At 37.9% G+C, this 26,948-nt stretch overlaps 13 protein-coding genes across 13 annotated transcripts; 6 read left to right on the top strand and 7 right to left on the bottom strand. All coding sequences in view use genetic code 12, as the record gives it.

Annotated features, from left to right (window-relative positions):
• Nucleotides 1-1,138: 1,138 nt before the first annotated feature.
• On the bottom strand, nucleotides 1,139-2,359 carry POL32 (DNA polymerase delta subunit; the record flags this gene model as incomplete). The annotated part of the gene is made up of 1 exon (XM_049322386.1): nucleotides 1,139-2,359. The coding sequence occupies one exon, from the start codon at nucleotides 2,357-2,359 to the stop codon at nucleotides 1,139-1,141; it is 1,221 nt and encodes a 406-aa protein (XP_049182785.1).
• Nucleotides 2,360-2,605: 246 nt separating this feature from the next.
• On the bottom strand, nucleotides 2,606-3,817 carry PRN1 (Prn1p; the record flags this gene model as incomplete). Its single annotated transcript, XM_049322375.1, has 1 exon — nucleotides 2,606-3,817. The coding sequence occupies one exon, from the start codon at nucleotides 3,815-3,817 to the stop codon at nucleotides 2,606-2,608; it is 1,212 nt and encodes a 403-aa protein (XP_049182784.1).
• Nucleotides 3,818-4,989: 1,172 nt separating this feature from the next.
• Nucleotides 4,990-6,072, top strand: RAD10 (Rad10p; the record flags this gene model as incomplete). The annotated part of the gene is made up of 1 exon (XM_049322364.1): nucleotides 4,990-6,072. One exon carries the CDS (start codon nucleotides 4,990-4,992, stop codon nucleotides 6,070-6,072), a length of 1,083 nt encoding a protein of 360 aa, XP_049182783.1.
• Nucleotides 6,073-6,108: 36 nt separating this feature from the next.
• On the bottom strand, nucleotides 6,109-6,555 carry GIM5 (Gim5p; the record flags this gene model as incomplete). The annotated part of the gene is made up of 1 exon (XM_049322353.1): nucleotides 6,109-6,555. The coding sequence occupies one exon, from the start codon at nucleotides 6,553-6,555 to the stop codon at nucleotides 6,109-6,111; it is 447 nt and encodes a 148-aa protein (XP_049182782.1).
• Nucleotides 6,556-6,820: 265 nt separating this feature from the next.
• KGF56_000124 (uncharacterized protein) lies at nucleotides 6,821-7,699 on the top strand (the record flags this gene model as incomplete). The annotated part of the gene is made up of 1 exon (XM_049322342.1): nucleotides 6,821-7,699. The coding sequence occupies one exon, from the start codon at nucleotides 6,821-6,823 to the stop codon at nucleotides 7,697-7,699; it is 879 nt and encodes a 292-aa protein (XP_049182781.1).
• A 215-nt stretch (nucleotides 7,700-7,914) lies between these two features.
• KGF56_000123 (uncharacterized protein) lies at nucleotides 7,915-10,301 on the bottom strand (the record flags this gene model as incomplete). The annotated part of the gene is made up of 2 exons (XM_049322331.1): nucleotides 7,915-8,074; nucleotides 8,299-10,301. 2 exons carry the CDS (start codon nucleotides 10,299-10,301, stop codon nucleotides 7,915-7,917), a joined length of 2,163 nt encoding a protein of 720 aa, XP_049182780.1.
• A 229-nt stretch (nucleotides 10,302-10,530) lies between these two features.
• Nucleotides 10,531-10,964, bottom strand: KGF56_000122 (uncharacterized protein; the record flags this gene model as incomplete). Its single annotated transcript, XM_049322320.1, has 2 exons — nucleotides 10,531-10,725; nucleotides 10,911-10,964. The coding sequence occupies 2 exons, from the start codon at nucleotides 10,962-10,964 to the stop codon at nucleotides 10,531-10,533; spliced, it is 249 nt and encodes an 82-aa protein (XP_049182779.1).
• Nucleotides 10,965-11,475: 511 nt separating this feature from the next.
• Nucleotides 11,476-13,122, top strand: PRC3 (carboxypeptidase C; the record flags this gene model as incomplete). Its single annotated transcript, XM_049322309.1, has 1 exon — nucleotides 11,476-13,122. One exon carries the CDS (start codon nucleotides 11,476-11,478, stop codon nucleotides 13,120-13,122), a length of 1,647 nt encoding a protein of 548 aa, XP_049182778.1.
• Nucleotides 13,123-14,456: 1,334 nt separating this feature from the next.
• PGA26 (Pga26p) lies at nucleotides 14,457-15,038 on the top strand (the record flags this gene model as incomplete). The annotated part of the gene is made up of 1 exon (XM_049322298.1): nucleotides 14,457-15,038. The coding sequence occupies one exon, from the start codon at nucleotides 14,457-14,459 to the stop codon at nucleotides 15,036-15,038; it is 582 nt and encodes a 193-aa protein (XP_049182777.1).
• Nucleotides 15,039-15,685: 647 nt separating this feature from the next.
• On the top strand, nucleotides 15,686-20,839 carry KGF56_000119 (uncharacterized protein; the record flags this gene model as incomplete). The annotated part of the gene is made up of 1 exon (XM_049322286.1): nucleotides 15,686-20,839. The coding sequence occupies one exon, from the start codon at nucleotides 15,686-15,688 to the stop codon at nucleotides 20,837-20,839; it is 5,154 nt and encodes a 1,717-aa protein (XP_049182776.1).
• A 568-nt stretch (nucleotides 20,840-21,407) lies between these two features.
• On the top strand, nucleotides 21,408-22,490 carry KGF56_000118 (uncharacterized protein; the record flags this gene model as incomplete). Its single annotated transcript, XM_049322275.1, has 1 exon — nucleotides 21,408-22,490. The coding sequence occupies one exon, from the start codon at nucleotides 21,408-21,410 to the stop codon at nucleotides 22,488-22,490; it is 1,083 nt and encodes a 360-aa protein (XP_049182775.1).
• Nucleotides 22,491-22,654: 164 nt separating this feature from the next.
• Nucleotides 22,655-24,054, bottom strand: KGF56_000117 (60S ribosomal protein uL30; the record flags this gene model as incomplete). Its single annotated transcript, XM_049322264.1, has 3 exons — nucleotides 22,655-23,281; nucleotides 23,477-23,588; nucleotides 24,047-24,054. 3 exons carry the CDS (start codon nucleotides 24,052-24,054, stop codon nucleotides 22,655-22,657), a joined length of 747 nt encoding a protein of 248 aa, XP_049182774.1.
• Nucleotides 24,055-25,042: 988 nt separating this feature from the next.
• Nucleotides 25,043-25,517, bottom strand: AUT7 (ubiquitin-like protein; the record flags this gene model as incomplete). Its single annotated transcript, XM_049322253.1, has 2 exons — nucleotides 25,043-25,416; nucleotides 25,484-25,517. 2 exons carry the CDS (start codon nucleotides 25,515-25,517, stop codon nucleotides 25,043-25,045), a joined length of 408 nt encoding a protein of 135 aa, XP_049182773.1.
• Between the last annotated feature and the right edge of the window lie 1,431 nt (nucleotides 25,518-26,948).

Genomic DNA, 26,948 nt, shown 5'->3' with positions numbered 1-26,948 from the left:
GGGCGAATGGAGAAGGAGGAAAGGTGACTCTTTTTTCAACTTTCTCAGCCAAACATGTCTTTGTTTCATTCAAAAATGCTCAATATCTACCCTCTTGTAATAAGGTCGATCCAAAGTTCATGACCATATCATTCAAAAAGAAAAAACAACAAAAAAACAGTTTCCAAAACGGTTTTAGCAGGGTGTTCAGGGTATTCAGATAATATGAAACTTAATAAAGTTTGATTCAAACAGGATATTCATCGATGTTTCACTTTGATACTTTTTTTTTTTTGACCCTAAGGGGGTCAAACCTTATTTTTCTCCTCCTCCTCACGTCTACTCTTACTTTCTTGTGAAATAAAGAGTTGAAATACCCATTGTCTCTTTTCATCCCTCCCCTCTGATGTGCTCATTAAGCTTTTTATCCCCAACTGTAGAGTTCATCAGTGGTAGCATCTTTATATTTTTATTTCCTCTTTTGTATTTCACAAAAAAATATAAAGAAAACCTTAATTTAACAAGCAAACAAGTTGAAAGAAAATACTGAGAAAAGCTAGGTTCTTTCCTCATCCTCATCATAGTCCAAGCTCTTCAATTTTCAACATTTTAAGCATGTATCACTTACCAATTAATTATTTCTTTATTGCAAAAAATCAAAAAAAGGTTTCATATGGGTGCAAAATAAATAAAAAAAAATAAAACCTTTTTTTTTCCTGCTCCAGCAAAAGAACGTTACCAAAATATAACCTATGAGAAATGACAAACAAAATAGAACAATAGCTTTAAGGTACCAAATGACATTGCATTTTTTTTGGTTGCATTTTGGTCTCATTCTCGTTCTCCTGTCCATTAATTGCTAATGCTTTTAGGCGAGAAAATTAGATCAACTAATGGGAAATGGGGGAATACAAAGCAAGGCTCTTGTCTACTTAAACTTTTAAATATCACAAATACTAATTTCATTTTTGCAATCAAACCCCGTGTACAGGGATGTTGTATAATATTTCCGCCTGAGAAATCACAATCCTTTTTTTCCCCCCCCCCCCCCCCCCTCCTCTTTCTCTCCCCCTGTAGACTCCTCTGGGATGTATCTGTGTAATAACGTCAAACATTTGTATCAGCAAACAGCCTTTTCTTTCTTCCTAAAACGGAATAACTACTTTTTCCCAAAAAAGTTCAATAATGAAGATTGGGTTTTTTTCTTGTTTGTATCCTTGGTTTTCTTGGTTTTTACTGACGTTGGCGTTGGCTTGACTATTTTGTTAGGATGCATATTTCTTGAGGAAGAAGAGCTGGGACTTCCCATTGTTCGAGGCTTCCTCCTTGTTACTGTATAGCCTTCTTCGTCGACTTCAGTTATTATCTCATCTTGGTTTCCTTGGTTGGCATTTGCATCATTGTTCCCCTCCTCTTCTGGGCTAGATTCCACAAGATTAGTATTTTCTTCTTCTGGTATGATCTTTTCTGGAAGGCGGGATTCTCGAACGTCATTACTGTACTTGTCATTTTTGTCATTGCCATGCTCGTCATTTGTATCATCACTAAACTCAAATGTTTCGTCCTCGTCGTCAAGAAACATATCTGCTAGTTTGGTAGTTGGCGGACGAGTTACTCTTGGTTTTTCGTCGTCCTCTTCCACTACATAATTGTTATGATCCACAATTACTCTTTCCCTCGGTTGCTTTTGCTCAACTTTTCTTGATTTGTATTGATAACTTGGCTTAGCAGGTTCGGATTCAGGTTCAGTATGGACTCTCTTTTGAGGCACACTCTTTTCACCTTTGCGCGATACGTATGATAGTCCACTAGCCTTTGGAGTTGCTTGATTCTGTTGCTTCCTGGAAACATAAGATGATGGTAAACCAGTATTCTTTACTGAGGTGCGTTTATTTGCTTCCACATTCCCTTCACTCACTTGAGTCTTTATTGGAGACGACGCGGGCATTTTTTGAACTGGTAAGTGGCTAATCTTTGTTCCTATAATAATACCGTTACGTTGATACTCCTCAATATCACTTAGACAACTCCGAATTTTCAATCCTTCACGAGCTATATCATTCAACGTTAAACACAATTCCTTCTTCTGAACACTATACACATGTATTGTTGAGATTGCCTTGAACAAATTCATACTATCCTCAACAACCAGTTCAGTTGCACAAAACTTGATCATTTTGGAACCATCTTGACCCTTCCCCGTTATGACAAATGACGCAGATAAGGTATCTGTGTTCTTTAGATAATACTCGAGAAGCGTCATCTTGGCTTTCAGTATAGGTATACTCAACAGTCTCGATAGTTCACGATACAAAATTGGTCTTGATTTGGTTACAATCTCATCAGTCAAGTAACTGACTTCGTTTGACGGTGCCTCCATTGTCATTCTTTACTTGCTGGCCCCGTCTCTTACTGAATTTTTCATTTTTCAAATATTCAATTTTTCATTTTTATTTTTTATTTTTTTGGATCAGCGCTTAATTCTTTACGCGTCTGAAGAATTCAAAGAGATGATTCATAAAACCATTTACCAAGATACATATATATATGTATATTACATTACTATAGAATCAAATAATAAATAAATGAACAGACCGTACCTCTCGCTGGAAAGGGAGAAAGACAATCAGAGCTCATCTTTCAATACTTCTTTTTCAACTTTCTCAAGTTGAGCAACTTTTTCAGCCTTTTTAGCCTTTTCAGCCTGCAATTGTTTCTTCTGTTCGAAATAAGCTGCTCTCTTTTTAGCTCTCAATTCAAGATTACCTTGGAGCGGACCTTCAATCATTTCAGGAGTAACACCGTTGCTAATCAATGTTTTCCACGTTCTAACATTCTCAAATCCATTTTGGGCAAATTGGTAGTCGAGGATGGCTTTTTGAACATCCTCTTTACGACTAACGACAAATGGACCATACTGTACAACTTCTTGATTTAATTTCTTACCACCAACCAACACGAATTCCACGTCATTTTCGTCTGTGTTTTCAGTAGCCGAGTTTCTACCTATGGCAAAGTCGCCTTCTTCTTCATAAAACACATTTTGATACTGGTTAATCTTTTGATCGTCGTTTAACACTAAAGTATTACCTTTTAAGACGTAAAGGAAATAGTTGAACCCTGGTGTTAATTCTTGTTTGAACTCACCACCAGCCTTAAGAGTGTAGTAGTAATAATCCACAGGTGTGTATGCCAAGTCCTTAACTGACTCGGCTCCGTAACTTCTACCACTGATAACGCGAACAATAACTTTGCCACCTTCTGCTGTAATGACTGGCACTTCCCACTCTCTCAAATCTCTATATCTAGGCTCGGTATCTTTCAACTCGTTGGGCAAATCGACCCACAATTGCAAACCAGAAATTGGCGAGCCATCTTCATTGGGCACGGGCATTTCTGAATGCACGACACCTCTACCGGCAGTCATAAATTGTAAATCACCAGGATACAAAATTCCCTTTGACCCTGTAAAATCTTCATGAGCAAAAGCACCTTGCAACATCAAGGTTATAGTCTCTTGACCACGATGAGGATGCTCGGGGAACCCATTTTTACCAGTACCTGAAAAATGGTCAAACATCAAAAAGGGGTCAAATTTTCTTTGGTTCATTATACCAATTGATCTTCTGACTCTAGCGCCGACACCTTCTGCTTGCTGTCTAGCAGTGATTATTTTAGCAATTGATCTGGCGGGCATCTCTAAATTTGTTGAGTTGTCACTAATGTTGCTGTTGCTGCTGTGATGCTGTTGCGTTGCTTGAATTACTGTAAGCGTTGATAAAAAAACACCAATGATTAGAATTTTAGAGATTGTACTTGATTTGAGGAAACGTTTCATGTATTTATACTTGCATGAGATATATGAGCGTATCTCTCTACAAATACTACGTCCAAAACCTGTCGGGGCGTTAGGATGAAGGAACTTTCTCGAACAAGATGATAATTGGTAAGTGCTTACATCTAAATCGTTATTTTGAAAAGTATTTATACCTTGCTTTGATGTTTCAATATTATATACTAAAGATAAGCTAACAACGGAGTTACAAAAAGTATGATGGCTCTTGTAGTAATCAATTAGTAAAAGGAAAAAGAAAAAAAAAGAAAAGAGTTAGTTTCCAATGAATGTACATATAAACAAAATGCAAGATTAATAATTGCCTAATAGAGCCAGAATGTGTTGGTACATTTGTCAGCAGTCTACAATCACTCTGGGAACTTTGTAATATATTTCTGTTTCCAACACTATCGAGCAGAGCGAGATAGTGAAGCACACCGACCGACACTATCGACAGAGGTGGAGAGATGAGATTGAGATGAAAAGATGGAGATTGAGAGATGAGATGAGATGAGCTTCGGGAAAAAGGATTATATTTGAGCCGCATACCTGGTCCAATTTGTCTTTTTTGGCATCTTGTTTACAAATCTAGTCACGTGTCTAAGGGAGCAACACTATCAAGCGACACTATCGAGCGAAGCGAGATAGTGTTGTAACGAGCTACAAAGTGTTGCTCCACTATCGAGCAACACTATCAAGCGACACTATCGAGCAAAGCGAGATAGTGTTGTAACGAGCTACAAAGTGTTGCTCCACTATCGAGCAACACTATCTCGCTCCGCTTGATAGTGTTTTAATCCGTGTTGCACGTAGCTCATTTGTCTCATCAATATAATTTACTAGTCTCACTTACATAGCTCACTTGTCTCACCCACACCCACTTGACCTTTTATCCATTTATATATTGTAGATTCACTTTAAGACTTTCCATTTGTAGTTGTCTATCCATTGATAGTTGTCTATCTCGCTCTACTCGATAGTGGAGATAGTGGAGATAGTGTCGGTGGCGGTTAATGGTGCTAGTCAGTATTGCTCCACCATCTCGCTCTGCTCGATAGTGTCACTGCGGCTTGTATTTCCCAAAAGAGAAACCCAAAAATTGAGCGCAATTTCACCCAAAGGAAGAACTTAGTTGAGTTAACTTCAACAAGAGGTAACTTCTAAAAGGGATCTAAATGAGCGATAACGGTTATGAGTCGAAGGGAATGGACTCTTCGTCATTTGCTAGTATACTAGCCGGCGTCAAACGAATGAGAGAAGAGTATGGAGGCGACCACTCACATAATGATATCACGATTCAACCGAAACAGAAATCCAATTCAGTAGTACAAACTACCACCACGGAAGCACATGTTCAGCCGTTGCCTTCGCTACAAGTCAGAAACCAGCTAGTGGATGTCACAGTGCCGCGAACAACTTTAGAAAAGCCAACAGCTAAACCGGTACCACCTCATCTCCAGAATCAACCATCTCTGCTGAAAACCATCGCGTCTACCACCACCACTAATACTACTACTCGTAGTACTAGTAGCAATGATGCAGGATCTATAAGACAGCTACAGCAGCACACGCATTCTACGGGTCCGACAGAGGTGCTAGTTCATAAGTCGCAGGAGAAAAACCCCCTACTAGTTGAGTCAATGATGAAGACTACACCATGGGTATTTGATTCGTCGATACTCTCGGATTACTACATTAGTGCCACTTTCCAAATTCTTTTCCTATCATTAAAATACCACAAATTAAGACCTGAATATATATGGACACGATTAAAGAAATTAAACAAAGGGTCTTCTTCCACTGTCGTGGCAAGGAATGATAAGGTATTGAGAGTGTTGTTGGTTGTGGTAGACATAGACTCGCACCAAGAAGCATTGAGAAAATTGTCGGATTTTTGCATAAAGCATGACTTGTCTTTAGTATTGGCTTGGTCTTTTGAAGAAGCGGGCAACTATATTGCATTGGGCAAGCATTTTGATAGCGTGCCACAAAAGTCTAAACAGAGTATTCGAGGGTTTAAGGGAACTGATTACAACTCGAGTGTTGTTGAAGCGTTCACCACTGTCAAGTCAATTAATAAAACCGACGTATCGAACTTGCTAGCAAATTGCAAATCGGTAAAGAGTATTGTCTTGCAAAGCTGCGGGAATGACAATGAGGAATTGGGGAACATAGCCGGATTAGGTTCAGTCAAGCGCGAGAACCTAAAGAAGGTGTTTCTGCAACCTTTTATATTTAATAAAAATTATGACAAGTAACATAAGAGGGGAATTATATATATATATATATCTGCTTTATTGCTCTTGTTTTTCCATCTCAATTACCTTTCGCCTTAAAATGAGATTAATCCCATTTAATATTTCGTTTTTCTGTACCAAGATATCACGAAGCTTTTTACCGTCTTCATCTAGCTTTTTGATCTTCTTATCATAAACTTTTTTTGCTTCATCGGCTTTTTTCTCAACAAAATAACCTGTGCCAATATCAACTAAATAATCCAGCTTCGAAACCGCCTTACCAGGTATGTACAAGGAGCTGGTGAGCGGTACAAACATATCATTGGATTTCGATTTTTCCAAATTATTTATACTTATTATACAATCTTTCAACTTTGTCTGTGCTGTCTGCAATGCCTGAAGCGATTGTTGGAAATGAGCAATTTCCTGATCTATATTCTTCCTAAACTCAACCAATTGTTGAGGCGGAAGAGCATTCAAGTCGATCTTCTGTGGTTGCGACATCACCAAAAAGGTCTAATTTTCCTCCCCAGCTTCTCTTACGCTTAGTCAATGCGAACAGATCCTGAAAGATTTCTCTACTATCCTTCTTTTCCTTCTCTTCCTTTTTCCTTTTTCCTTTTTCCTTGTTCATTTTTCATTTTTCATTTTTCAATTTCTTTTTTTCTTTCAACCTCTTCTCCAACTTTTCGTATGGTTTTGATTCTGGTCTTGATTGTTGATTAGATTGCGATTTCTTTTGCACTGTATTTCTTGCTCTCTAGATAGTATGGGTAATGAGGGGGGCACAATTGCCAAGAGACAAGATATCTTGTCCTTGCATAGTGGAGGCCATAGGTCACGACCAGGTATAGAGAGTGACGATGCTAAGCAAGTACTACTACATAGCTGTGCGTTTTCGGGATTACCTCTTTATCAAAACACGCCGACTGTAGGCGACTACAAGGGTAGACTATATATCAAAGAAAAGATACTCCAGTATATACTAGATAGTAAGTTGGATAAGCTCAAGAGTAAAGCAGAATTTCAGCATTTGAGGTCTTTGAAAGATTTGTGCAAGGTTGCGATAAAGTTTGAGGTGGTTGATGATATAGCACACTTTCAATGTCCTATTACTAAGGAATTAGACGACAAATGTGTATATGCGTATCTAAGACCTTGTGGTTGTGTAATGGCTTACAAGTTTTTGAGAGAGTTGAAACTGACCATTGCCAAAACGTTGAAGTCGCCATCGCAGTCGCTGGTGAAGTTGCAATTTCAGCTGCAGGCTCAGCTGCAGGCTCAGCTGCAATCCCAGCTGCTGTCTCTAGTACCGTTGCAATCCCAGCTGCTGTCTCTGGTACCGTTGCTGTCGCAGTTGCCTTTGCAACTGGTCACGGCAAATTGTCCAGTATGCAACGAGCCATTTATATTTGATTACGACTTGGTCATCATCAATCCAACCAACAATGAAGAATTTGCTGAGATCAATGAAAAGAGTTACAAGTATTTGAGAAATGTCTTACATTTAACAAACTCAAAGGAGCCTTTAAAAAAGAAAAAACATAGAAAGTCATCTGATTTAGAGAGTAGCGGTGGGGACTTTGTACGGAAACGTAAACTAGATCAAGACGGAGATATAGAAGCAGTCAAACGGGCGAAAGCTTGAGCCGCACACACTTTCTCTCCCTTTGCTCTATCTTTTATTCTTATACTGGTTTTTAGTGTATATTTCATTGATATGTATTTCCAAAAATATAGACTTTTGTTACCTCCCCCTGCAACAAAACTATGTACATGTAAATAGTAAAGCGCGCCTCACCTCACCTCACCTCGTCCTCTTTTCTCATGACGATTGTCTGTACCTCACCTCGTCCTCTTCTCTCATGACGATTTGTCTGTACCTCTAGCATCGTGGTATTGTTCCTCTTCGAACTTGAGTTTTTCCTTGTTCCAAGGAGCATAATCGGAATTAGCCCATACATTGAAAATCATACTGCCTGTACCAATAACACAGAATCCAACAAGTCCTAGCACCGTTAACCTGTGCAAAGCATCCGTATAACGAACGTGACGTGGAAGTTGATTGCCTGCCATAATGATCTGATGTAATAAAAGTGATTAATTAATAGCCTGTCGTTTATATGTATATATATATATTTTTTCCATAGATGTATTTTTTCTTTCATAGCTTTTGGTAAAGAGTCAATTTTCGTTTTATATATATATATATACTAACAAAAATATTTTCCTATTTATAAGAGATACTTTAACCAGTGGTTATTTATGATCCCAGAGTCGAGTAATGAAGGATTGTAATAGACCAAATCTAGTATCCAATGAGCGTTGTGGAATTTAAAGAGATTCTTTGCAGTAGCGTCTTTGTCGTGAAGATTACTACTACTACTACTTCTGTCCAGGTCTAAAATTTCACGAACAATGTAATCCAATAATTCGTAGCTTATTTGGTTTATTGCATCCATATGCATTTTGGAAAGCTGGTTATTAGTTTCAGCTGCCAAGATACTTGATGGCTCTTTAGCAACGTATTTTTCAAATTTGGTACAATCGATATGGCCTATTGATAATGTACTGTTGCTCTGTTGTTGAATAACATTCTCGGATAATGGACGTAATGCTTCATAGTTGCCCGTTTCGATACTTGCAGGGAATTGACGTGGCTGAATCCCCTTGATGATAAACTTCCTTTTTGGGGGCTCGCCGCCAGGTTGTGGGATGTTGAGAACTTTGGCTTCGGCATAGGGGAATGCCTTTGTTACATTCTTGATAAACTCCACCGCGGGTAATAACTGGCGTAGCGGACGGTTACGGTGGGGTGCATTTGGATCCTGTTTCCACACTTCTTGGAATTGAGTTTCATATGCTTTCCATATCGATATTTGAGTTACTTCAACTTGTTCAGACATTGTCGGTTCATAACAACAATGCAACCATGTAGTGGCCCTAGCTGGCTCCGGGAAAAGTAATATGATTTTATAAAGGTCACTTGTCAACTCCGGGGCAGACGTTGGAGCACTAACATATTGCGTTCTTTTCGATAAATTGAATACCGGTACCTGTTGCAACTCGTTTGGTTCTTTCAAGGGTAAATTCGACACCAATAATAGAGGAAGCTGCTTAACTAGTGTTTCATAGTTTGCCCTCGTGGACGAAAGTTGTAATAATTTTCTCAATCTAAACCTTTGCGACTCCTTCACTGATGATGGGTAGTCTTCATGTAATGCTTCTGAAAAAAGGTACATTTTCAAAAATTTCAATATTGCATAGTTTAATTCATTATCAGCAACCATTAGTTTTTCTACAATGTGCTCTAAATGCCCGCTAGTTAGCGCGTCAATGCAGTTGTTTGTGATCTTTGTCTCTTCTTCTTCTTGTCCAATATTTGTTCCATCTTCATCGTCGTCGTCATCATTATGAACGCCATTATTATCATTGTCATTGTCATTGTCATTGTCATTGTCATTGTCATTTTCGTCATCTTCAACGATCTTGGCATTCTTATCCCAGGTAATGAGCAAATGCGAAATGCACTTCAATACATCAATAAACAAGTTCTTATCGTTAGTGGCCATCAAGATTTGCAACAAAGTGTTGAACAAGATGTCGTTTTTACTATTATTTATGTAGTAGCATGTTAGTGGCTCTAGCAAGTCAATGACATAGTTCAACGCTTCTGCAAACTGATTTTCGAAATGAACAAGCTCGTGTGCTTGTGCTCCCGGCTTGAAGAACCAACTGGACAATATTTTGAGAATCTCGATAAGTTGTTTTTTGAAATTTACAATTTGAGATAACCATTGCTGGTTGCCCAATTCTTGCGCCGAGTTTCTTAGAATTAAAAGGGCATCTAAACTATGGGTGATTATTCGCTGCGATACCGACTTGAATCTCTTTTCATGGATCAATTGAAACGGCAAGTAAAAATACTTGATTAACTCCAATGCTATAAACGTCTCGTTTTCAAAATGGAGATAGGGGTTTATAGAATTTCTTGCCAAGGTACTCAAAGCCCAATCTATTTCGCTTTCGAGCCCTGACTTGAGGGCCATGGTTATTCTCAGCTTCTCATCTATTCCTCGATGATTAGACCCTATAGTTTGAACTTGATTAAAACCAAAACCGCTGTATAATGGGTAACCTGTGGCTATACTTTGATAGGTATTAGACCCATTCATGTGAAATTCATTCCCATTACCATTTAAGGGAATGACAATCCTAGAATTAGTAGTTACAGGTAGAAGCGTGGGCATTGTAATACTGTTTCTATCTATTGAATCTCTCAACTATCAATACCGTTTCTTTCAATGTTCCAGGTGCCTTGAAAAAAAATTGAATATGAAATGTCGAAAATGGTGGTCGTGTGGAAACCACGACATTGAAAAATGACAGATTACCAATACCAACAACACTATCGAGCAGAGCGAGATAGTGTTGTAACAAGCTAACAAAGTGCTCACTATCGAGCAGAGCGAGATAGTGTCATAACACTTTGGCTTGAATAGTGTCATAACACTTTGTAGCTTGGATAGTGTCATAACACTTTGTAGCTTGGATAGTGTCATAACACTTTGTAGCTTGGATAGTGTCATAACACTTTGTAGCTTGGATAGTGTCATAACACTTTGTAGCTTGGATAGTGTCATAACACTTTGTAGCTTGGATAGTGTCATAACACTTTGTAGCTTGTTACGATACTATCTCGCTCTGCTCGATAGTGGAGCATACTGACTAGTTGCCAAGGACATGGTAGCAAAATCGAATCTCAGTTGTAAATACAAAGATATAATATAGAATTCTTGATATATACAAGTCTCTTTATCTATTGATATGCATGCCTCTTGATCTATTGATATACATACCTCTTGATCTATTGATATACATGCCTCTTGATCTGTTGATATTTCTGAGGTCATTTTAGACTAGCTGAAAGCGAGCTAGTAGTGCAAGAGAGTAGAGTTGTAAAGAGGGTAGAACAACAAAGTAGCAAAGAAAAGGAACATAGTAGAGTAGAATAGTAAAGAGGGTGGATATATAGTAAAGTAAAGAGGGTGTATATAATAGAGTTGCAAAGAATAGAGCAAGAGAATAGATTGTAGAGAGTGCAGAGCTAGAGTGCTGCTCGATAGTGTCGCGGTGTATTCAGTGCTGCTCCACTATCTCGCTTCGCTCGATAGTGTCGATAGTGTCGATAGAGTTTATTAGCGCCGCACGTTGGCTCGGCTCGTAAACGCTGCAGCAATTCCGCATAAATTCCGCTCATCAAATTTTATTTTTTCATTCAATAATGGAACCGAATGAAATATCAAGTTTTATTAATAGTAACTATATATTCTTATCTTTCCCCCCCTATCTTGTTTTCTCTTTCAACTTTTAGTTGTCTTTTCTTTGTTACTGGTTTTAAATAAGGAATTTGTTTAGTTGTAAATGAGAGTAAATACCTTTGTTACTATCTTGACTTTTACGTCAATTATCCAAGCTTCTGATAAACAAGTGGTTTTCAATAATGAAAACGATTCTGAACAGGCTAAAAGTACCTCTTCTTCAGTTTTGGACAACTTTTTTGACCAAATTGGGAAAGACACTCCAGAGCTATTAGTTCATGCATGGGCAGATATGCAAAAGAATTTGTCGCCAGGTACTATTGCCAAGTTGGTTAGGCAATATGACGAGAAGAAGGCTAAACCTGGAACCCAAAATTTACAATTGGAACCACAATTGAGCAACGAGTTTGAGGTATTGACAAACAAAAAGTTTACCGATTATTCATTGAGAATCAAAACTACAAATCCCGAAGCTTTGGGTCTCGACACTGTGAATCAGTATACCGGTTATATTGATGTTCAGAGTATTGACCACCACTATTTTTTCTGGTTCTTTGAATCTAGAAACGATCCCCAAAACGATCCAGTTGTATTATGGCTTAATGGTGGTCCAGGTTGTAGTGATGCCACTGGTTTATTTTTCGAATTGGGTCCTTCCTCAATTAACTCAACTTTACAACCAGTCCACAATCCTTACTCATGGAACTCAAACGCCTCGGTGATCTTCTTAGATCAGCCAGTCGGTGTCGGCTATTCGTATTCAGGCGGCGATCGGGTCACTAATACCGCAACTGCCGCAAAGGATGTTTTTGTCTTTTTGGAATTGTTTTTCCAAAAATTTGACCAGTTCAGGAACAATAAATTTCACATTGCTGGTGAATCTTATGCTGGACATTACATTCCCAAGTTTGCTAGCGAAATACTAAGCAACAGTGATAGGTCTTTTGAGTTGTCTTCGGTTTTGATTGGTAATGGTATAACGGATCCCTTGATCCAAGCAGGCGCGTATAAACCAATGGCCTGTGGAGAAGGAGGATACAAACCTGTTTTAACTGAAGACCAATGCGATCAAATGGAACGCGATTATCCAAAATGTGCCAAGTTGGCCAAATTGTGCTACAAATTCCAGAATGCATTCACTTGTGTCCCTACTGGATATTACTGTGAAACTAAGTTGTTTCAACCGTATGCAAAAACCGGATTGAATCCATATGACATTAGAAAGCCATGTGCTGAAGAAGGAGGAAATTGCTATATTGAGATGAACTATATTGATGACTATTTGAATTTAGATTATGTCAAACAAACTGTTGGTGCCTCTAACATTGATATTTTCACAGCATGTGACGATTCTGTGTTTAGAGACTTTTTGCTTGAAGGAGACGAATACAAGCCGTTCCAACAGTATGTTGCTGAGTTGTTGGATAAGGATATACCAGTATTGATATATGCTGGAGACAAGGATTATATCTGTAACTGGTTAGGTAATTTCATGTGGGTTAATAAATTGCAGTATAAGGACGGCGAGGCATTTGCTAACCAACCATTGAAACCTTGGATTCCAAAGAGGTTGGCTACATCCGATGAGACAAAAACAGCAGGCGGAGAGGTTAAGAACTATAATCATTTTACATTTTTGAGAATTTACGATGCTGGCCACATGGTTCCTTATGATCAACCGGAAAATGCCTTATTAATGTTGAATTCATGGATACAGGGTGACTACTCACTATCGAACAGAGCGAGATAGAGGAGCACACTAGCTGCTACCGACTAGCTTCTCGTCTAAACACTCCCTACTATACTCAAAGAGATGAAGATTTTCTTTTATTTCTCAAACTCGTCAACTTTCAATAGTTTAAATTCTATAAGGGGGAGGGATACTTTGGACTGTATATCGATTTGAATTATACTTTATACTGTAAATCGATTTGAATTATACTTTATACTGTAAAACTATTCATTTCTACAATCACATTCTCTTTGGTAAGTGGCCCACGGGTGTATGAAACAAGATAAATAGACTTTGTGAGAAAAAGGTACACAAACTTGGAACCAAAATGCTTCAAAAGGATTAATGAGGCCCTTTTCCAGAATATTCAATGTCTACAGACAATGCCTACGGGGATAGCGACTACAGGCAATGCCTTCTAGGGATTGCCTTGAAGGATTTGTCTTCTAGGATTTGCCTTCAAGGGTTTGCCGCGGCTACTACAAAGAGATCTTGTCAGGCGTGTAGGTTGCTTATGAAAGTTGTAGGATTCTACTTTTGTTCTTTTTAAAGTTAAGACCCCTATATGCCCTTACATTTCGAGTTAAAACTCAAGATTGCCCTTGTCTTTTTTTCTTGTCTCTTTAGAAACAATTTGTCAAAGTAGTCACAGTCACCTAAACGTCACCGTAGTAGTTACCACAGTCACTGTAAGGTAAGTTTGTCATATCCCAGTAATGGAAAGGTTAAACTTTTTATCTCCTTAATGTAGCATTGTTAACTGCCGCTAGTTATGTAATAAAACCCACATACATTACATAATATTTACCAGATAGACATACCAGCTCTTATATAATATGTATATGAATAATTACATAACTCCTTACATAATATGCTGGATCATTGGAAAAACCAGCGCTGGTTATTTTGAAAAATTGATCAGTTTTGGGCATGATAGAATATAGTTGGCACTTTAAAGACTTGCAGCGCTTCTTCCCATCGTCTAGAAAGGAAAGAAAGGTGTTGGCAAAAGAGTTTTCTCTTCCCCTATATTTGTTATTGTCACATTTCTTGTTGATGCAACATTTCCCGCGAGTTTTTACTCAATTCTTTGAGGTTATGTGTAATAATTATTTAAGCATCTACAATGTAACTATAAACATTTAACGTTTCTGTTTATTGACCAAATTGCATTTTTCTTGTATTCTTTTCCATTGGATTGGGCTTTATCACGGGGCAGGGAGAGGCCTTATTTCAATTTAAATAATCTTCACTTCCCACACCTTTTTCTCCTTTGTAGCTCATCCTGAATCACATCGTTATTTGAACCCCCAACTATTTACACTCGTTATAAATCTTAGAAAAGTATCATAATGCAAGTCCAATCTTTATTGACTGTTTCGGCTTTGGCAGCTATCGTTTCTGCCGCTTTTGAAAATGTCACTGTTACCACCGAAGTCACCGTTACTGGTTATACTACTTATTGTCCCGAACCAACGACAATCACCTTGACTGTTTGTGACGCTAAAGAGTGCACAGCAAGCGAACTTGTAGTAGACGAACCAAAAACAATCACAGTCACTGAGGAGTGTATTGTACCAGTTTCATACACTACCGAAGAGTACACTGTTACTGAAACCGTGACTTGCCAAAAATGTGCTGAAGCTACTCAAGAAGCTGCAGAGGCTTCAAAAGCTCCAGAGGCTCCAAAGGCTCCAGAAGAACCTGCTAGTGTTGCTCCAGCTGCAGAAGAACCTGCTAGTGCTGCTCCAGCTGCAGAAGAACCTGCTATTGTTGCTCCAGCTGCAGAAGAACCTGCTAGTGTTGCTCCAATTGAACAAGCTCTGTCAAACTCCACTGTCAATGGTGAAGTCACCCCATTCGAAAGTTCAGGTGTCAAGAATGCTATTGGTTTAGCCGGTGCATTGTTTGCAATTGCTGTTGCCTTGTTATAATAGTGTCCAACATGCCACCCAATATCCAAAATTTGTCAAGGATCGAGACTACTGTGTTTTCAAACCCTTTTTACCTCGGAGGAGAAGTAAAGTGGTTGGGTTTACACGTATGCTTCTCTCTCTGTATAGCATAAAACAGATGATTCTTTGTATAGCATAAAATAGATTCCTTTGTATAGCATAAAACAGATTTCTTTGTATATTCATAAAACCGTCCATTTCTTGATGTATTCATACCTGATTGGTCATTATAACTAACTGCTCTTACAAACTACTCTTACATGCCCTCTACCAACACCATTAAGTAAAACTTCGGCCATCTTTCGGTTCATTTCAAGCAAGTGGAAAGTTTCGCAGTATGAAATATTTCTTTACTTTGAAAAATCAATGAAACCTAAAAATCCAAATTAGTAGTTCTTTGTAGCTAGAGAACCACTCATTGGTCACTCTACCATTATCGAAGGAAATTAAGTTTCAAGAAACTGGCCTTGAACAGTTGTGAACAGTTGTGAACAGTTTTGACTAGATTTGACTAGATTTGACTAGATTTGACAGGGATCTTTCCAGGTTTAACCCAGCTTTATAAAATATATGCTATAAAAGACAAAATCCAAAAGACAAGCCTGTGTGTGTGTGTGTGTTTAAATATGTCCTATAGCCCTGATTTTGGGTTCAATTCTACTGACTTGTCTACCCCCGTGCCTTTGCTGTCGCTGTCGCCTCCAACGTGTCCCATTTCGAACTTTCCCAAAACATCTAGGTTCTTTGATAAATCGGCATTACCAAGCTTGAAAACGTTCCAAGTCAAGTTTAAAAACTCAACCACTTGTCAGCAGCTTCCCAAACAAGTTTGGTTCAACGGTCAAAACTCAAACTTTAACTATAACCCGTATGATATCCCCCAGCAAAAACTCAAAGTGACAACTCCTATTAATTATGATAATATACCATGTAAATTTAATATTATTCGACCTATAGAGCAAGAGAATAATGAAGTGCCCTTTTTGCAATTAAACGAAGAATTGGCAAAAGATCCTATTAGCTTGATTGACAATTTACTGGATATCGGCCAAAAGTACGGTGCCATAAAATTGAAACTTCCCGTCAAGGATCAATGTCTATTCCATTCCACTAATCAGGTTAATTCTGACTTATTTTGGTTTCAAACTACAAAGTTAGTATCATCACTAAAAGAAGATGAGATATACACGAGATTGAGATTTCAGCAAGACTTGCTAAACTTCCTTACCACAATCGAGAACAATAGCACCCTCAACGGGAAGGGAAACAAAGATAATGAAAGTCAGAGTCAGAGTCAAAGTCAAAGTCAAAGTCAGAGTCAGAGTCAGAGTCAGAGTCAGAGTCAAAGTCAGAGTCAGGGTCAGGGTCAGGGTAGTGGCTACCACTTAACTAAGCTACCCATGATAGATAAAAGACCAATAGATTTATACAAATTATTCCAGTCTGTGTTAGTAAGAGGCGGGTTTGTTGAAGTAGTGAATAAAAAATTATGGGCTCAGATTGGAAGAGAATTGGGCTACAAAGGTAAGATAATGACCAGTTTAAGTAGCTCACTAAAAGCTTCGTATCAGAAATTCTTGTACCCTTATGAATTACATTTAGCGTCGCAAAAGCGAACGCCAACGCCCCAAAGTAGGAAAGAAGATGTAGAAATGGTTGAGGAGCTGCTAAGTAATGGGGAACGGAAACGGAAACAAAATTTCCAGCTGCAAAATGAGGATACTAGTAAGAAAATAAAACTTGAAAGTAACAACTTTTCTGTACCCTTGGTGATTGGTTCGGCAAAACAATTTAAAAGGAATATTGAGACAAAAGTGGCAAAGAGGTTCCTAGTCAATTCTCCCCACTTGGTACACGTGAAACCACCAAACACTTTTACTTTGAAAAACGAAGAGAAGAAGAGGAGTAGACGCAACCAGGATACAAACTACATTACAATTAAACCACAAACTGAACTTGATTCTTGTTTGTCCTATATAGCAAACAGCGATGACGATACTTCATACAGACAACCTTGGAAACTTGCTTCGGTATATAGTCTTCGGCAATTTATGGAGAAGGATTTGAAATTTCAGGAATATATTATACGACATGATCCATCAAAGTTTTCAGCGGATACCGCAACTACGAAACTGATTAAAATAAAGGATTTGGAAGAGCTATATTGGAAATACATTAAAAACGATGGGTTTGAACATGGCTCAAGCGTTGGCTTGGAATTGGAAATGGGGAAGGATACACTCAGTTTTACTAGTGGATCAGGATTTGTCAAACTAGGCGATGACTTACGAAACTACAAGATAGCATTGAATAACTACCAACTTGCCCTGAGTGCAAAGTATACAGGACAGGGAAGGAATGGTAACAGTTTATACCTGGAAGATGGCGGCGATCTGTCGTCAACCTCAACCACAATGTCGCTTCAAAACGACCCAGAGTCTATAAGCCAAACCATTAAACTGGCTCTATATCCTTGGAATTTGCATAATTTTCCCACCCTACCAAACTCATTATTAGGAGCATTAAATGAATCGGACATAAACAATAAAGAATTGCTAGAAACAAAGGTTAATATCGGAATGACTTTCAGTACCGAGAATTGGACATGTGAAGACCATTTTACTCAATTGATAAATTACCATTTTTTTGGAGCTAGTAAGCGTTGGTATTTTATTCCCGAGTCTGAATTTGATAAATTTCAAAAATTGGTGGAAGAAATTACTTTGGAAAGACAGCAACACATCTCAAACATAAACCGTGAGCGTGCTTGTGATGGTTCAATGTTGAAGGATATGTTGTTTCTGCCTGGTCAAGTGGAAATCGATTCAGATATGTTGATGACAACGTTGGAGTATGCAATCAACACCAAACACGACGTTAAACTCAAACACAAAAATAAAAAGTTTGCCGGCCTCATGTGTAACAACTCCTTTCTTTACAATCAAGAGTTTGTTATTGCTCCGGAGATTTTAGACGCAAACAATATTCGATATACAACAACAGTTCAAAACCCAGGAGAATTTATTGTCAAATACCCCAAGACCTATTCTTTTGCTCAATCGTATGGATTTAACTTTACTGAGGATGTCAATTTTGCTTCAAGCTTATGGCTAAAATATGCTCTCGAGGGTGAAAAATGGATCACCAAGCAAGGTATACTACCTAATTTCCTGTTTTTCAAGCTACTTATTTCTTTAGCTGTCATGTATGATAGCGGCAACAATATCTCATTCAATTCGGAAGTATTTGCCAAAGTTGCCAAATTGTATGAGCCCCTTTATTTACAAGAAATCGAATTGAGAAATGAAGTGCGAAAGTTTAAAGTTAAGGAAACTATGATCAGCGAAGAAAAAGGGTCGGATATTATTGCGGATGATACTTTTGAAACAGTCTACCCAACAAAAGTGGTTCTTGTAGATCAAAAGAATAAACAATCAATGATAATGTCTATGGAAAGCTTTTTACAGAATCAAAAGAAGGGAGACTTGTTAAAAGATTATCAGGTTGAGTTGCAACTCTATTACTCAGATGAAAAATTAAAGGGGTTTTTCAAAATCTTGAGCGAGTATTCGGTGGATTTTGAATCATGGATTAAAAATTTCGAGCAAGTTATGACAGAGGGGCAGGAACTCTCTTTAAAGCAGTACAAGCAGCTACTTTTAGAAGGCGACAAGATTCATTCTTGTATCATGTCCACCTCCAAAATCAATGATCTGCTGCTGCTGCTGGTCAATGAGGAAAGGCTCTCTCTATTTAAAGAATATCTTGCTAATTTGAGAAGTTTTACAAATCACTCAACTCAGTTTGTTGAAGATTGTCAAAATCTACTATCGCTTAAGCACCAACAACGAATACGCCATGCTCAAGATACCACGACAAGTGAAAGAACAGCCTCATTGACCGATTTGATTAGCTTGGTTGATCTTATTCCCAAGTTGAATTTTTCATGCCCAGAGATAGACCAGATTTTAGAGTACAAAAACGAAATTGAGAATTTTGACAAAGCAAGTAGAACCCTTGTATCGAAAAAGAGTAAATCGCTACAAGAATTTGATGACTTGATTAGCCTTGGTGAAAGTTTTGGGTTGCACATACCTTCCTTGGACTTTATTATCAGGTTAAGAGATAGAATGAAATGGCTTCGCACATATAGTTTGATTGAAAAGGGGGTTGATCCATATGCAGACCAAAAAGAAGTTTTTACTATAGACAGCTTAAAAGCTTATCATCAAGAAGCAACCAGGATCCTTTCCAAGAACGATCTTCCTTATATTCTTGAAGTTGAGAAAATTCTAAACCAAAGCATTACATTCAATTACGAGGTTACGAAATTCTTGCAGTACAATTTTGTTCACAATTTGAATACCGAAAAGTTGACTGAAATCATTGATAGATTTATGAATGAGAAATTGTTCATATCCATGGAAAATTATACGGAATTGTCCAAGATTCACCTCCACTTGAAATTGATCAGTCAGTATAAAGAAAAATCCTCTCAAAATCCAATAACTTATCCCGAACTAAAACAATTTTTCCATGCAATAACAGAAACCGGGTTGAAATTTGATACCAAAAAATTTGAGTTAGATTTGCAAAATGCCGAAAACTGGATTAGCTCCACGTGGAGACTATTTGAAAAATTGAAAATTTTAACAACCATGACTAGGAAAGTCAATTTGGATAATGTGAATCAAAAGCTTACAATGAATAGTAAATTTGTTGAAAAATTACTTCGGCTCCTCCACAAGTCAGAGTTTAGCTTGTCGCAAGAAGATAAGTTTGAGAAATGCTCGTCATTCTTGAGATTACAGGGTGAAGCTGAAGATCCTACATACTACTGTGTTTGTCGAGAGTATGAACATGGCACAATGGTTGAGTGTGGAAAATGTAATGAATGGTACCATGTACAATGTGTTAAAAATATAAGTGACACCAATGCCGATAGTTACAAATGCCCCATATGTCTAGTCATTGAATCCGAAATAGGCAAGGATCTGTATTTGGACTCGCAAATGAAAGTTGACGAGTTTCGTCGAATTTATGAAGAGGGTTCTGCTCTTGCTTGTGTTCCTGTTAACGAATTAGAAATCATGAAGGAATTAATCGATTTACTTGATGGATATACGAGTAGCATTGAGTCAAAACTTTTTGATATAAGCAAAGAAGCGGATGTCACTATTCGTCTTGATAGGTTGAGGTTCGAGTTGCGCAAGCTCTATGGATGTGGAGTTTATTTCGATGGGTTATTTGTTCGTATATTGAGTCTCTTGAAAGAGACTCAAACAAGTAAAGAAAGGGACTCTGGAATCGAGAATGCTGAGTTGAATGAGGCTACAAAGCCAAAACCAAACTTAAGCAGCGATGATGTTTTGAGTTCTAATGTGGATCAAGCTAGTGTCAATGATGATTCTTTAATTACTTCAGAGACTCGTGGTGACAGCCAAACCTTGCTGGTTGTGAATGAAATGACCGAATCAAAGGATACAACAAAACAGAAAAAGTTACAGAGTCATGGCAATACTAATATCTCTGAAATGGCGAACGGGGCTGTTAAAAACAGGCTTGAAAATAAAGATGTTGATGATGATAATGTATGTGAGAGTTTGCCCAATATGGACAACAAGATGCATGATTTATTGCACTCATCTGCCAATGGCGATACAAATGGCTCTATGGTTAAAATAGAGAAAGTTTCTGAGCCTCATGAACCACTGAGAAATGGTTCAAATGAGATTGCCAAAGATGAAAAAGCCTCAGATTCAAATGGTAAAGCTCTGTAAATGATACTTTACTGATATTTATAACTGGGTAATGATACTGATACGGACAAGTATATCAAGTACAGTATCGTATAAAAGAGAAGGTGAGAGATTTGAGCTGATGTATGTATATTGAACAACGTAGAAGTAATAAAGATGACATAAAATGAGTAACACTATCAAGCGGAGCGAGATAGTGTTGTAACAACCTACTGAGTGTGGTAACAAGCTACTGAGTGTTGTGACAAGCTACTGAGTGTTGTAACAAGCTACTGGGTGTTGCTCCACCATCGAGCACAACACTATCTCGCTCTGCTCGATAGTGGAGCACACTATCGACACTATCTCGCTCTGCTCGATAGTGGAATCAGCCTTTGTAACAAGGTGTCACATCACGTCACATCACGTCACGTGTATCTCATCTCATCGCATCGCATCGCATCTCGTTTTTCGCGATGCGATGGATCACGTGACTCCTTTTTTGTTTGTTGACGCGTCGCAAACACAAACAAGAGCCGATGGGGGGTGGAAGTTGAATAGGTTAAACAGTTTACAGTTTCTCTACTTCAAAGGTTGATGAATAGAGGCGATGACAACGGTTTGCACTAGTACGGACGTGGCGTCGGTTACATTGGACAATTGTCTTGATATTCTTGTTGATCTTGGGTGGGAAAGAAGTGTTGGTTCTATTGAAAAGATTTATGTATCACGAATAAGTTTAATAATTGAAACGATACAAAGTATATTAAAGGTTGGACAAATTTTTTCCAATGATGAGTTGAGGTTTGTTGAAGCGTATATCAAAGAAAGGCCTACACGGCAATTGACAAAACAGGATCTTAAGGCATTCATTTCAAGACTGCTTTATGAGAATTCCATTGGTAAAGTCTTGAGTGAGAATTTCGGCTTTACAAATGAGAGATTAAGAGATTGTATTAAAAATAGAGGCAGCAATTACAAGCCGCAAGGGCTGGATGTGGATGTGGATGTGGATGTTGGTGAGTTGTGGAAGAATGACAATTATCGTGCATATAAAGCCGAACAGATTGAGGAGAAATTGAGAGCAAGGAAAATGGTAAATGGGATTTCAAAAGGGGAAGCTAATGGCCGAGCATCCCGTCATAGTGAACTGGCAAAAGAGAAGGATACTAAAGAGAAATTGGAACAATACTGCAGAGATTGCAAAAACACTTGTGAATTGTTAAGGACACAGATTTCTAATCTAAGCACTACTTTGAGAACTTTAGAAACCACTATTGCAGAGCAAGACCGATTGATTCAAACTCTAAGAATAAAAGAGCTGTCATCTACCCATCTTCTCTTGGATTTTGTCAGAAAGATTTGTGCATATTTTATGGAGTTGTGTTCAAAATTTAGCACCACTAGAGTTTCACCACCTTCTATTGCTCTTTGCAATAAAACGCGCTTGAAAATTCCATCAGGAAAAGATCATCAACATATGCAATACATACTACTAGCTCTGATTTCAATCTGTGCATTCATCGTACTCCTCATTTTGGCATCGTTTTTTCTCAATGGATACAGAAATAGTAGTAGCATGGGCTACATTTATGATACTCACGATCGACCTAGCCTGTTGCCATTACTCGATTTTTGTAGCCGCCGATTCCCCATGCTAGAAGAGAGGTTATATAGATATTTCGAATGGTAATAAAAACACAGAAACACACTTGAAATTACCCGTACTCAATATATTAAAAGAGAAACAATTTATTCAATACATTAACATTAAATATCTGTAATCCGTAAAGAAAAGAAAGTACTCCAAAAAGAAGAAGAAAAAAACAAAAAAACACCTTTTGCTTCTGGTCAAGTTTAGTTCATTTGTTTAACCAAAGCATTGATGAATTCTTCTCTGTTACCAGTATCACCACCTTGGATAAAGTGTTGGAATTTTCTTGATCTGAAACCACCATTTGGGTTAGACAATTTGAATGGCCATAAGAAGTTGTTGACTTGCTTAAAGTTTGGTCCAACAGTGTAGATTTCGTGAATCAAATCTTCAATGGACAAGATATCGTATTTACCCAAGTTAGCTTCAATGATAGCATTGTCAGACAAAGCGATTCTTTGTTTGTTGACTTTACCGTAACCTCTCTTGTAAACCAATTGTCTGATGGTTGACAATGATGGGTAACCGTAAGCAATGTATGGTTCAGCCAATTTGATCAATTCGGATGTAGCTTTGGTTAATCTTACAAAGACACCAGAGTTGATTTGGGTCAATCTCAACAATTGCAAAACTTTTCTTGGTTTTGGTGGAATTTTCATAATACCTTTGATTCTCACAATGAAAACCAATTTTGGTTGAGCATCAACATAGTATGAACCAGAAGCTTTAGCATCTCTCTTGGCTTGGATAACTGATCTTTCAGCATCAGTATACTCCTTTTGGTATTTAGCAGCTCTGTCGTAAATGACACTTCTCTTTTCCTTGTTAGACTTAAAAAAGGGGGTTAGTAACTCACTATTAAAATCATAAAAAAGATACCTTTCTCTCCATTGATATTTTCTCAGTCCCGAAAGATGGTTAACTGAAAGACCTCATAGCCAAAAGGCTAGCCATAACGATTGGTTTGATATCATCATCAAAAATAATAAAAAAAATTGGGATCAAGTGCAAAATGGTATACATACGACTCTTCTAGTCTTTTTAGCAGCAGCTCTTTCAGCAGCAGCCTTTTGCTGTGCTTTTTCCTTCTTCTGTTGGGTTTCTGGTTTGATTGCCTTGGCAATTGAACTTAATAAACTATTGAAGAGCAAATTGTTAGTACTTTGTGAAAGAATAACACTGGTTTATTCTTTCTAGCAACCTATACGTTACATCTTCTCCTCCAAAATTAATTTCGAATATGCCAATTGTTTGTATCTGAACCGGAAAGGCGATACACGGATCTAGAACTGAACGGCCAAGTTCATTCTAATCCACAACTGAAGGGGGGGTGGTAAAAAGCATATTCTCAAAACTCAGAGGAAAACAGATGTATCAGGCATCGGCTAAAACGAAGATATATATTAAAGCTGCAAGATAATCTCATTTTCCCTTGGTTATTCTTGCAAAAAAATAAATGATTGTAGAATCATTGGAAATTACATTATCATATATTCTCCCAAGATTCAACCATCCTTTTTGCAAGTTATATCAACGTCGTAGCTAATCTCTATTTGAGTGCTAGACTTTTAAAAACCATTGGTAGTGCAACATACGAAGCCATCTCGATTTGGTACTGATGATAAAAGATGATAAATGGGAGATGTAAAGTGATTTTTTTTTCAAATATTTCAGCTTATAATTTTTCAACATAATTTTTTTTGTTAAACGGTAGCGTTCAGATGAGAAGGTTTAGGGTTTGGACCTAAAATGTTTGTTTCCACAATATGGAGGTGCAAAGGGACCCGGGCACCTTCCTTTGAAGGAAGTGTACCACCTTTTCCAAATCAGGATGTACTAAATAGAAATGTTAGGTCGAGCTTGTTGATGGACTTAATTAGATAAGAAGAAGGGTTTAAAGGAAACGGACAGTAGATAATGTAACCCATTTGATGTTGTGAATCTCACCCAAGTAGATTGGTATCTTATTGCTATCAGGTATTCACTATTGGCTCTTTGCTTCGTTCAATCTTTTTGCTAGTATAAAGATTGTACGACATTGGAGACTCTAGTTGGTGCCACCTACAAAGTGCTGCTCCACTATTCTCGGCTTTGCTCGATAGTGTCGCGGCAATTGAAAGGAAAGACACAATACGACACGACATCAGCGGAAAATATCTGACGACATATGTCTATATTGACACTTGCGACATAGACATTATGAATCCGAGAATGGCTCACTCTTTCACCTGTGGGATTTTCTTTCCATGACTAGCAAAAGTTATTGGATAGAGGAAAAACCGTAATCATCTAAAGCTCTACTATATGGTATGAAAAGGAAACTATAAAGCCTTAACATCAATGAATAATACTCTTGTCATTAACTTATAAAACAAAATAAAAATTGATAAAACAAAACAAAAATTGATAAAAATTGATAAAAATTGATAAAAGTTGATAAAAATCAATAAACTTGATGAAAAATTGTTGTATCAAGTATTCCTTTCAGTTACCAGTTTGGTTTTTATCTCTCACTCTCACTCTCTCTCGCTCTCGCTCTCTCTCACATACACACACATACACACACACACACACACACACACACACATTTATTAGTAATCAGTTGAGATATCATCATATTCCAACTCCCTCAAATCAATTGGGACTTTCTTTCCAAATGTGTTTTCCCCCGAATACAAAACATACAAAAATCCGTCTTCGTCTTTATGCTCTTCATAAATAGTACTGATCAAAGCCGCAGTTGGGGGTAATATATCATTGACAAATATAAAGATTGCCTTTTCACTTGGTAACTTGATTCTTTTTCTAATCACGTAAACAAATTGTCCCACTGTCAAATCCACGGGTACCAAGTATTTACGCTTATCGATTTCAGGGATATCGGAATTCTCAACTTTCTCACATATAACTGGTACTCTATCTTTGAATCTTTGGGCAATCCTGGCTGCTTCTGCCTGTCTTTTCTCTGTAAAATAAGTGAAAGAAGTTAGTATTGCCCGGTGAAACTGTTGAGGTGAAGAAGAAATACATACCAAAAGGATGCTCGTCTTTGAATTGTGATCTCATATCGGGAAACTAGGAAGCTTGACTATAAAAGAAAAAGTTAGTTTTGAACCATCAAACCCGTGTGTCACTCAACCATCGGCTGTGGGATCAAATCTATCCCTACATACTTTGTTAGGTAAAAACACTACTATTGTAGATGAAGCTGTTGTTGTGTTTTGTATAAGTGTGTGCGTGGTAACAGCAACAGCAGTAGTAATGGAAGTAGTAGAAGCTGTGGTAGTAGAAGCTGTGGTAGTAGAGGCTGTGGTAGTATCGGTTGTATGTTGTAGCACTCGTGATACAAGTTGTAGTAGAAGTTATAGATTTTTCCTTCAATTGTGTTTTGTTATTTTGATAAGAAAAATGACGCCTCCCGCCCCCTAAAAAGAGAAAATTAGTGACTGATTAAAGCCCCTGCTTAATGCTTATCAATCCTTTATCAAAGGCTCGAGGGGGGGAAAAAAGAGTAACGGTATTGGGGAAGAGTAGTGCTAATGTAATAAAACTAGTAAAGAAGAGAATAACTGTTTAAGGGTAAAGAGTTAAGCCGAAAGGTGGGGGGGGGGGGAGAAAACGAAAACGGATATAGGATAAAACCTTTCTATTATTAACAAGAGGTTATGCTTAATCAGTTTGTATAAATATCGTAATTGTTTCTTCTCCTATTTCACGTGACTGATGTTTTTATTGCGTATATTATTTCCTTATAGGGATCGACACAAGCAGAGAGAGATGGTGGAGCAATAGTTTGTAGCTGTCCACTAGCAGGGCAAGATGGTGGAGCAACAGTTTGTAGCCGCCCACTATTAAACCCGTGTATTGTTACAACACTATCGAGCAGCGAGTTTCTTCTCCTATTTCACGTGACTAATGTTTTTATTTGCGTATAGTATTTGGTTAACCCATTAGTCTCGGCATTTACATTAAGCCCCTTGGTTGCAAAATCAAACAATGGGGAATTATATGAGATAAGATGATATGAAATAGATAACATGAAGTAGATGGCTATGTTTGAGCCGGCTGGCATTGTTAGAGAGGATGTAGTCAAAAGGATGTAGTGAAAAAGATGTAGTCAAAAGGATGTAGTGAAAAAGATGTAGTGAGAAGGATGTAGGTGGATATGGTGTGAAAAGAAATGAGGATATAGGTGAGTGTGAGAAGAAGCGAGGATGTAGAGCTGGTGATCCGTGAGAGAGTACAGCTAAAGGTTATAAATCTATAATACGCGTGAGATTAGAAGCTCATTAATTTGGTGCTAGTGCTATCGTAGAGCTATGCTAAAGGTATGCTCAGGGCCTATTGAAGTCATATTTTTCAATGCTTCTTTCGATGCCCCACTCTGCTCAATAGTGTTTTCTACTCTACTCTACACTTTTCTACACTACCTCGCTCTGCTCAATAGTGTTTTCTACTCTACTCTATTCTACACAACACTATCTCGCTCTGCTCGAT

Source organism: Candida oxycetoniae, assembly GCF_023343755.2.
Source record: "Candida oxycetoniae strain CBS 10844 chromosome Unknown scaffold43, whole genome shotgun sequence".
Taxonomy (NCBI): Eukaryota; Fungi; Ascomycota; class Pichiomycetes; order Serinales; family Debaryomycetaceae; genus Lodderomyces; species Lodderomyces oxycetoniae.
This window is presented reverse-complemented; position numbering and strand designations above follow the sequence as displayed.